This window comes from Pyrus communis, chromosome 9 (genome assembly GCF_963583255.1).
Source record: "Pyrus communis chromosome 9, drPyrComm1.1, whole genome shotgun sequence".
Lineage (NCBI taxonomy): Eukaryota > Viridiplantae > Streptophyta > Magnoliopsida > Rosales > Rosaceae > Pyrus > Pyrus communis.
Window position 1 is genome coordinate 4207375 of NC_084811.1, and position 10105 is coordinate 4217479.

At 39.0% G+C, this 10105-nt stretch overlaps 2 protein-coding genes across 3 annotated transcripts; one reads left to right on the forward strand and one right to left on the reverse strand.

Annotated features, from left to right (window-relative positions):
• Nucleotides 1–2556: 2556 nt before the first annotated feature.
• On the reverse strand, nt 2557–5803 carry LOC137744906 (probable serine/threonine-protein kinase PBL8). Of its 2 annotated transcripts, XM_068484721.1 has the most exons (6): nt 5641–5803; nt 5320–5542; nt 4724–5194; nt 4491–4627; nt 4280–4403; nt 2557–3199 (listed from the first exon to the last, which is right to left on the reverse strand). In XM_068484721.1, exons 2-6 carry the CDS (start codon nt 5369–5371, stop codon nt 2733–2735), a joined length of 1251 nt encoding a protein of 416 aa, XP_068340822.1. In that variant the 5' UTR covers nt 5372–5542; nt 5641–5803; the 3' UTR covers nt 2557–2732. The 2 variants fall into 2 exon arrangements, with proteins under 2 accessions (XP_068340822.1, XP_068340821.1); XM_068484720.1 differs by having other exon boundaries at nt 5320–5803.
• Nucleotides 5804–6791: 988 nt separating this feature from the next.
• Nucleotides 6792–9364, forward strand: LOC137744908 (large ribosomal subunit protein bL17c). The gene is made up of 2 exons (XM_068484722.1): nt 6792–7070; nt 8739–9364. The coding sequence occupies exons 1-2, from the start codon at nt 6818–6820 to the stop codon at nt 9146–9148; spliced, it is 663 nt and encodes a 220-aa protein (XP_068340823.1). The 5' UTR covers nt 6792–6817; the 3' UTR covers nt 9149–9364.
• The last annotated feature ends 741 nt before the right edge of the window (nt 9365–10105 follow it).

Here is a 10105-nt window from a genome sequence, read left to right on the forward strand (position 1 = left end):
AAGTGGTGCATATATACGTTGTTTTTTTAAGCCTTACACCTCTATTGCATATATGCCTGAGTCTCTTCAAAACACTGTTGAGTGCAACTCATTTCTATTAAAATATAAATGTACCTCTAGCAAAACGAGCTTCAAACAAAATTAGAACGATTATGAGCAGAATTAATTCCTACCAACACACTCAACAAACAATAAAACTTCTGTTCATAAAACTTAATTATATATAAGGCCATTCATCTCCATTCAACCATGTACTAAAATAATATACAAGAACAAGTATATATCATATATGTGTGATGGGTGTGGAACTGTGTGGATCGATGCATGTACAAATATTCAAGCATTATATAACAAGTTGCCCACGTGGGTGCGTGACAACATGATGGTTTTATACAAGAACTTGTTGGTTTTAAGATTTCTAAACATCGAATAATAATCTGTACCCTCTGAAGCCTCAAATAGTGCAAGGTTGTCATTTGTATTTTAGCCATCGGCTCAAAACCCTAATTTCAAATCTGTGTAGTGATGTTTCCTTTCCTCCAGTCAAGCGCCGTACCAGCGGAACTCAAGCAACTGGCTGGCCGGCGAAAAGATCTAATAGGCTAGACGTAAAAGATATAGGAAAAAATAGAGTGCACTTCTCAAATTTCAAATTTGTTATATGTTATTACCTTCACTCACTTTAATCTGAAAATTTACCTATAATGTGTTATTGTAGCACAATAAGTCAATCACGCATGGTTACACATCCTAACTTTCTCAAATTACAATACCTGATTGGCTTGTGAGAGGCAACTGGTGTGACTCAAATATGGGCTTGCTAAGATCTAGTACACAAGTATATACGAGAAGATGTATATATTTTCAAAGAGAAAGATGAGACCTGAATATATAGCTAGCTTAGCTAGAATTTATAAATATATATATAGCATCAAGCAGGAGTTGTGCAATTGGTGCAGTTGCAAGTCTTGGGGACAAAACCGCAAACTCCAAAGGGTTTGTTGGGGAGTTGGCAGTTGATGCCGAAGCAGCAAGGGATGAAGATGCAGGTGGTGGCTGAGCAGCACTTGCACTGCAAGCATAGCTGATACGGCGCTAGCCGCCGCCTTTGTGTATCGTGATGAGTTTTAGTCACGCCATCGATCAATAGCTTATACTCCGTCGAACAGGCGGGATGAAATGTTTCCGTTGTTGTTGATTGGTTTAGGTTTAGCTCATACGTCTCTACTGCATGATAAAAAGAGTAAATATATATGCGATTGTATATAAATTAAGCTTAAGTATTTGTTGCAGAAATTCAAATATATAATTAGTTAACTTACCAGTTGCTGATGCAGGGTTAACGGTTAATAGCAGCCCCATGATGAAGATTAAGAAAACCACCAACTTTATGGTGTTACTGTTCGTGGCGTCGTCCATGTCTGGTAGCTAGCCAAGCAAACACACCAGAGAGAGAGAGAGAGAGAGAGAGAGAGATGATTGGAGAATGAAACTTTGTGTGTGGTGGGAAGGAGTGGAGGTAGAGATTTGTTGGAGGGAAGTGGGACAATGAGAGTGGATATATTGTTTTAATCTTCTTTGGTTCTTAGACTTTTCCTATGTATATATAGTGGAAGTTTTATGAAAATGGTCGACAGTGATGGAATCTGGGGTTACTTGGGTGTATATGTTAATCGTGGTGAAGATTTGACTCAATTTTTTGTCGGTTGGCAACAAAGAGAAGTTTTTATTAGAGAAGAAATTTAAGGTTACTGTTATTTAACTTTTAAAGAACACATATGAAACAAGTAAATTTAAAGATAGGAAGATATAAAATAAGGAAACTATAGGTCCAGTTTCCTTCTTGTTAAGCAATGTTCTTGCTTCTCTTGTATACAAATTTGAGTTCTTTTTTTTGTTCGAGAAATTTTATGTGTAGTTAAAATACGACCATGTGACTTACTATTCTACTTAATTTATAACACATGAATTTGTTTTATTTGTTAATATACGTACACTAGAAGTAAGACATATCAACCTTGTCATTCATTCTAATTATAATACGTGAAATAATACATTACACAATGACAGAGCTATTATAGGCCCCCACTCAAATTTTTTTGTAGGAAAAAAAAATCTACATGTAGTACTACATGCCTAAGTAATACAACCCACTTAAATGAAATAACATAATCTTGTTAATATTGACAACACCCTACTCAGGATAAATGATTACCCATACACAGACACGAAATAAATTATAGAGTTGTGAAATCAGATAGGAGATCAAAATGAATGATAAAATGGTTATAACCAGAGGTGGTATTTGATGATACTGATGGGTTGTCTTCGTTAGTCTCGACTAACGAGTAGTACAAATATTTAACCATATTTGTTAATGTTAATGTTACTATATGGTTTGGAGTTGCCCTGTTGAACATAATTTTAATTTTAATGGTAGTTTATGGTTTGGAGATGCCATATTCAACATAATTTCTGGCTTCCTCCCTGACTTGTATTCCTAATACTTACAAAAAATTCCCTTCTCATTAATTATATATAATAGTTTAGACTAGCTCTTGATTTACTGTCATTGTTTATGTGAAAACATGTTCCAATGTCCCTCCTCCCTTCGATGTGAGATTCATGCTCAACAACGATACTATATATAACGAGCAAATTCTGTCATTGCAAAAAAGGTTGGGGGATAATTCATACAAAGCACATACAAGTATACAATACAGATGACATTCTCATCTAACTCTGCACGCTGCAGGACCTCCGGGCGATAAATTTGGGTTGGGAGATCGACAAACAACACCCGGACGTACGTTGTTAGAAAACCTGTGATGCGTTCGGTACTCGGGGATTCTGGTCATGGCAAATGGACCGCCAGTTGAGTCGCTTGCTTCGTTGCAACTTTGTAGAGGTTCCAAAGTTTCAACTACATCACTCATTAAGGGCCTTGCTTTGGGGTTTTGGCTGAGACAGTAGTATGCCAAGCTGCAGGCCTTCTGTGCTGCTCTGACCGAGTACTGATTCTCCAACCTAGGGTCGATTATTTGTAGCAACTTTCTCTTGTCGTTCAGTTTTGGCCGCGCCCAATCTACCAGGTTCTGCTCCTTGCTTGGTCTCGTCTTGTCAACAGATCTTCTTCCTGTCAAAAGCTCAAGGAGAACAACTCCAAAGCTGTATACGTCACTCCGGGCAGTTAGGTGGCCTGCTCATTTCATATGGATTTCAGAAAAGCAGCACATAAGCATGTACAAAACATGCAAATTAATACCCTTACATTATGTGAACAAGAAAACTAAACACATGGACAACTAATGTCAGCATTTCTTCATCTGCTCATATATATAATTTTGAAGTGAAAAAGGGACCACAGAAATACTTTTAATCAGCAAGTTACAGAGAAGAAATAACAGGGTAAGTGGACACAACAAAACTCTCGAGTCAGATCAACAGGTTCCTCATCACTTCAATAGTAAACTGCATATGAATTGGTTAATCACAGTGAGAGCTCTAATCTTAGATCAACCAGGTCAGAATTGATTACTGATGAGTATTTACCTTAAGGTTTGGGATTCCTACCTAAACAAAAAATGACGATATTTCTGCAGCTCATACATTGTTATCTTTTTAATGAAATTTTAGCAGTTTATAAAAAGATTTGAACAGAAAGTGGATTGAAGCTGACAAGAATCCACGAATTTAAGTACAGCTCTAAGCATTTATGAAAAGATCTGGCCAGAAATTGCAATAGAGCTGCCAAGAATTACGAAATCAATTTCAGTTGCTAGAGAAGCCAAGTTTTTATGAAAAATCTCAACAGAAAGTGCAGTGAAGCCAAGCATTCAGTACTACGTAAAATCAGGGTTTATCACAACCTCTTATGTTTATCACAAGAAGAGAGAATCTCTATATCTCCCCTTCCAAGAACATGCTTTGGAAGTGCCTAACCAGGTGCGGCCTGCCCCTTTAAAAACCTATGAATCTAAATTCTGACTCTTTCTTTCACCAGTGAAAGGACAAAATTCGAAAGAAAAAGCTTCCATAGCAAGCACAGTGTTTCTAACATGGTATTACCACTGGTGATACCAATCATCCCAAGTTGGCAGTTTTTTCTGAAGCAATCGGAATTTAGAGTTACTAGAACTAAATGTTGTTCATCTTTACCTGAGAAGAATCAAGACCCTTTCCCGCTCAACTAATTCAATCAAAACCATCCATATTCATCATGTTCCAACTACTACATTAACTAATTCAAGAATTTCGAACATGTAAGAACGCGACATACCAGTCATTACATACTCCGGGGCTGCATATCCATAGGTACCCATAACGCGAGTAGATACATGAGTCTCATCCCCTTGAGGTCCAGCTTTAGCAAGCCCGAAATCCGAAAGCTTGGTAGCATAATCCTGCAACATGCAATCAGTGAGACTAATCATTAACACTTAATTTTTCTTGTGCAGAAAGAATCTTAAAACTCAAGAAACACAACTTACAGAATCCAGCAAGATATTCGAAGTCTTGAAATCTCGATAAATCACAGGCCTTTCGGCATTGTGAAGAAAAGCAAGCCCCTTGGCAGCTCCCAGAGCAATCATCATCCGCGTCCCCCACAACAATGGGACAGTTGCCTCTAAAAATGTTCACAAAACCCCTAATTAGCAACACCAAATCAATAAAAACCCAACACACAAAACCTGAAAAATCGAAAGACGAAGAGCTCAATTACTCCGGAAAAGATGATTCTCGAGGCTCCCTCGGAACATGAACTCGTAAACCAGCAATCTGTGATCGTCTTCGCAGCAGTATCCAATCAATTTCACGAGATTGGGGTGACGGAGCTGGCCGAGGAAGTTGACCTCCGTCAGCCACTCGCGGTGGCCCTGGAAGCCCTCCTTGTTGAGGACCTTGACGGCGACAGGCAGAGATTTCAACCCGACCCGAACGTTCTCGTCAATGTAGCCCTTGTACACCGTCCCGAAGCCGCCTTCCCCCAAAATGTAGTCGGAGCGGAAGCTCTTAGTAATGGTCTCGAGCTCGAAAAGCGTGAAGGCGATGACGTGCGTGTATAGTACCGCATTCTTCCGCGCGTCCTCGAAGTTGCGTGGCGTCGAAGGATCGATCAGATCTGAAATCGAACGGCTGTGATTCTGCTTCCTCTCGCCGCCGCCGTTCTTCACCAGAGTGCTCAGCTGCTGAACTGCTCAGTCAAAAAAAGCCATAAGTCAAACCCCATAAGCCAAAAGCTGAAAAATCATAAAATCCCAAGATTTAAGCAGAAAGATCTGGACTTTTGAAGTTATCTGGAGCTAGCAAAGCACCAACCTTGAGCATTGGTCACCACAGCTGATTCTTCCCTCGTGCCGCAGTTCCCCATCTTGACTTAATTTGACCGTTACAAGTAGCAGAAAAAGCACTTCCAGCAGAAGCAATAAGTAAAAGCAGAAGTTGCTGAGGATGATGAAGTTGTTGTGCTGCTCCGACTCTGCTGGTGGTGCAGAGTCTCATTCTTCAATGGCTTTCGCTTTTCTCCTCCTCCCCTCACCTGCTAATTACTTACTAATACTAATTAACAACTGTAATTAGTAAGTAATCACTATTTTTTAACCGACAAAGCAAATTATGGGGTTTTAATCAGAAAATTACAGGGCCAAAAGGGTAAAGAAAATATGGGTTCCTTCTGCAAGTCCCAGTGGCGGTTGAAGGTGCAAGCTTTAATCTGGGTTCTCCTTACGCTCTGTGACGGGAGAAGCTTTGATGGTGATTGACCTATGGCTCTGGATCTCCTCTCTCTCTCTCTCCCTCTCTCCCCCTCTGCCTCTCTCTCTCTCTCTCTCTCTCTCTCTTCGCTGTTACAGTTTGTGGGGACCACTTTTGGTTTTAATTGCTTTCTTTCCAATTATGTCTAACAGACAGATTCCGTTTTGTTGCCAATTGGGGCAAAAGCTCGAAAGGCCCAAGTTGAAGAACTGAAGGGCTACAAGAGAAGCCTTGTCCAATAATTCTTTGTCCCCCAACTTGTGAGGAATTAATTCTCGTTATATCTTCTTCGTTATAATCGATATCATTCATTTTTTTTATTTTCAAATCGTGTTTTTTCATCATAGTTTATATATTATTTTTACAAAAATTTAATAAAAATAGGTATGTTTAATTATTTATATGTATTGAATAAGTGAACGGTCTATCAAGAAGATCTTAATTATTACCAAATCGTTGCTTGTTTGATACAGATTGATAACTTCAAGGTCTCTAATTTAAGTAATTTCTTTTTCTAAAGAGGATCCGTGCTACCACATTATCACTAGCCTAAAGCCCACTCTCCCATCCCTTAAAATAGATAATATTGTTTGTTAAAAAAAAAAGAAAAAAAAAAGAAGAAGATGATATATGCTGCTTTTGTTGGAAAAAAAAATATATATTCATAAGCTCTATTTTTAGAATTTCTTTTATCGTAAACACGTTAAACTTTTTCTTTTATAAAATCAAGTGTTACACATTGAAAAAATATTTAGAAGTATTTCTATTTGGAAAGTGCTTTTCCAAAATGCGATTCTATGAACTATAAACGCTTCCAAATTTTTACGTTCCACATAGTAATAAGGTTTTAATTATCAGATAACGCTTTTAGTACTTCCCGAAGCAATTTTAAAGACACACACACTTCCTTAATCACTAATTGGGGCAAAAGTTTAAAAAGGCCCAATTTGAAGGACTGAATCTTGGGCCCTCAGGCCTGCCCATAAACCCAGAAGGCGTTATCCAGATAAGGAGTGACAAAACAGGAAGAACAGAACCAGAGATATTGTTGTATGGTTTTGCAATGGCGACGACAATGGCATTGGCAACGGCTACCGGAGTAGCAGAAACCAGCAGATGGAGCATGGCGTCTCTGAAGGCGGCGCTGCCACCCCCGCCCGAGAGGTTCACCGTTCCTACTGCTTCTTCTTCTTCTTCGGCAACGTGCGGCCATCGGAGCCTGCGCCTCAGCGTCGGACTCCGCAAACCCGAGCTCCAATTCGGGACTTTCTCGGGTCTCTCTCCCCTGAACCCGCTCCTCTCCCTCGGCCTCTCTGGTACCACTCTCTTCTCCGTCACTTCCGTTTCCTTTTGTTGCTGAATTTTCTGTTTTTATCAATGGTGGCAACTGGGTTCGTATTCTCGAGTGCAATTATCTATCTTTTTGCATTACTTCAGATCAATGTGGTATCTTTCTGCATTATTTTAGTTCGATTTCGTATATTTGTGCATTATTTTAGTTCAATCGATTATTTTTGTGCATTATTTAGCTCAATTGTTTAACTTTGAATGTTTTCAGTTTTCATTTCCTTCAGCAAACAGTTTAATTGCATCCGCGGCAATGTTGTTTATACTTCCTCCAAAGTAACTCTAGTTTTCAAAATTCATTTGTGTTGAGTTCCGATTTCGGAATGTAGTTCAAATTGTTTGGGGACTTTTACATTGGGAATTTATGTATCTTTGTTCATTGTTTCAGCTCACACTGTGGTATCTATGTGCATTAGTTATGTTCAATTTGGTATCTTCGTGCATTAGTTCTGTTCAGTTTGGTATCTTATGCATTATTTCAGCTCAATTTCGTATCTTTGTTCAGTTCAGTCTTGTATCATTGTATGTTTTCCTTCTCTTCACAGTACTTCAATTGCGCTGTAGCAACACATTTTTTATTTCTAAAGCCTCATTGATAGCCATTTACGTTTCTTGTGCTAGATATAGAGAGAAAGTGTGTGAAAATGACGAATTGAGAAGTATGAAGGGAGGCGGTAGGAGTGAGGAGGGAAAACAACTTAAAATTTTGGTATTCAGTCTTCAATTTTTGTTTCATTCCATACACATTGTTCCTTTACCCTTCTTCACTCCTCCTTTCTTCCACATATTGTTCCTCTATCTGTAGCACAAAAAATGAAAAGTAGAAACAAAAATGAAATGGTTTTCAAACAGGCCCTAAGTGACTTCTGGTGTTCATTTTCAACTTGGTGTTCAGCTTCTATGTCAACGATGTAGTTCGGGTGGTTTTGGGACTTCCAAAACGGGAAATCCATACTGCATTGCATTGTGGATTTTGTTTATCTTACTTTCATCCGGAGGTTATTTACTGTCACGTTTATGTTTAGATGGTTTTGGGACTTCCAAAACGAGAAATCCATACTGCATTACATTGTGGATTTTGTATCTTACTTTCATCCAGAGGTTATTTACTGTCACGTTTCTGTTTAGATATGTTTAGATGGTTTTGGGACTTCCGAAACAGGAAATCCATACTGTATTGCATTGTAGATTTTGTTTATCTTACTTTCATCCAGAGGTCATTTACTGTCGCGATTCTGTTTAGATATATTGAGATGGTTTTGGGACTTCCGAAACGGGAAATCCATACTGCATTACATTGTGGATTTTGTATCTTACTTTCAACCGGAGGTTATTTAATGTCACGTTTCTGTTTAGATATGTTTAGATGGTTTCGGGACTTCTGAAGTGGGAAATCCATACTGCATTGCATTGTGGATTTTGTTTATCTTACTGTCACTCCAGAGATTATTTACTGTCAAGTTTCTGTTTAGATGGTTTTGGGACTTCTGAAACGTGAAATCCACTCTGCATTGCGTTGTGGATTTTGTTTGTCTTACTTTCATGAGATTGTTTACTGTCACGTTTCTGTATAGATATGTTTTCTGTCAGTTGGTGTCTATTGGCAGGACCCACAAATGCTTTTTTCTGTCTTGCAGAGTCCACGAGTTTTGAACACAACTTCATCATCATTGATAATGGTGGTCGTATTTCTGCCATGAGACATGGCAGGAAAGTTCCTAAGCTCAACAGGCCTCCTGACCAGAGGAAAGCACTTCTTCGAGGCCTCACAACTCAGCTCCTTAAACACGGACGCATCAAAACCACCCGAGCAAGGGCAAGTGCTATGAGGAAGTACGTGGACAAGATGATCACACTGGCCAAGGATGGATCTCTCCATAAGAGGAGACAAGCGCTGGGATACATCTACGAGAAACAGATTGTCCATGCTTTGTTTGCAGAGGTACCTGACAGATATGGGGAGCGGAATGGTGGCTATACAAGAATCATCAGAACTCTGCCAAGGCGAGGGGACAATGCACCCATGGCATACATTGAACTCGTGTAGGTCTGTAATTCATTTCAATTTTGAATTTGTGTAGGTCCGAGCGTTTTTTTACATCTTCCTGGAATTTTATGAAATATCTAACGGCATTAGTTCTTATGGAAGCATGCATTTCCAGCCTATGTTTAAGCTCATTCTCGCGTTTTGCCCCTTAAATCTTTACATCTGTAGACTGTGGTTCATCGATAGTTCAGTTAATTCATATTTATAGGTCATTGGCGCAATCTGATATCTTTTTTGTGTGTTTATTTTTCCTCATGCTTACTTCCTTTGATCTTACCTCTGCTGTGTTAGTGCTCTTATGTAAAACTTACCCCGTTATATGGATCCTTGGGGTTGATTTTGTATGTGTATTAGCATTGCAATGTTTGTAAATTATCCCATCAATGTCCTATAAAGTTATCAATTATCCCATCTCGAGATGGTTTTTCCCTTCACGTATCACTCGGCACTTTGCAGTGTAGAGTACGCCAAAAGTTATAACTTTGGGTGCGTAAAATTCAAAGGGAACGTGAATATAACATGTAATAAAAAGGTGAATTGTTATTGACACTCTTAAGTTTATAAAAAGCTAAACAGAAAATTTATTTAAGGAGGAGTTCCGATGACATTTTCGGAGCCTTAGCCTCCTGCTACCTTCTCAAGAAAAAAGAAATTCTTCGGACTTCCTTCTTCTTCAAGAGTGTTTCCACAATCCGTTTGAAAGCTTTACCTTTCCAGTAATGTTCTTCAGGTTGGATAACATTTTTCTTGAAGGTCCATTCAAACTTGCCAGATTCCGAATACCGGACACGATGTGTTCTTGGTCAATCACATTGCCATAGTGTTCGAGGGCAATCAAGCTCCGAGTACAACTGTGAATACTAGGGTTACTCGCCACCACCGGGTCTCTCGGAAATAACATTGGATATGTCGCATGTTTTATGGAATGATATCTTACGTCGAAAAACAATGCACTGC

Coding starts and splice junctions, on each gene's coding strand:
- LOC137744906 (XM_068484721.1), bottom strand. CDS start 5,371: ATGGGGAACTGCGGCACGAGGGAAGAATCAGCTGTGGTGACCAATGCT. Junction 5,195..5,319: donor TGTGGTGACCAATGCTCAAG/GTTGGTGCTTTG, acceptor TTGACTGAGCAG/TTCAGCAGCTGAGCACTCTG. Junction 4,404..4,490: donor CGAATATCTTGCTGGATTCT/GTAAGTTGTGTT, acceptor TGCATGTTGCAG/GATTATGCTACCAAGCTTTC.
- LOC137744908 (XM_068484722.1), top strand. CDS start 6,818: ATGGCGACGACAATGGCATTGGCAACGGCTACCGGAGTAGCAGAAACC. Junction 7,071..8,738: donor CCTCTCCCTCGGCCTCTCTG/GTACCACTCTCT, acceptor TCTGTCTTGCAG/AGTCCACGAGTTTTGAACAC.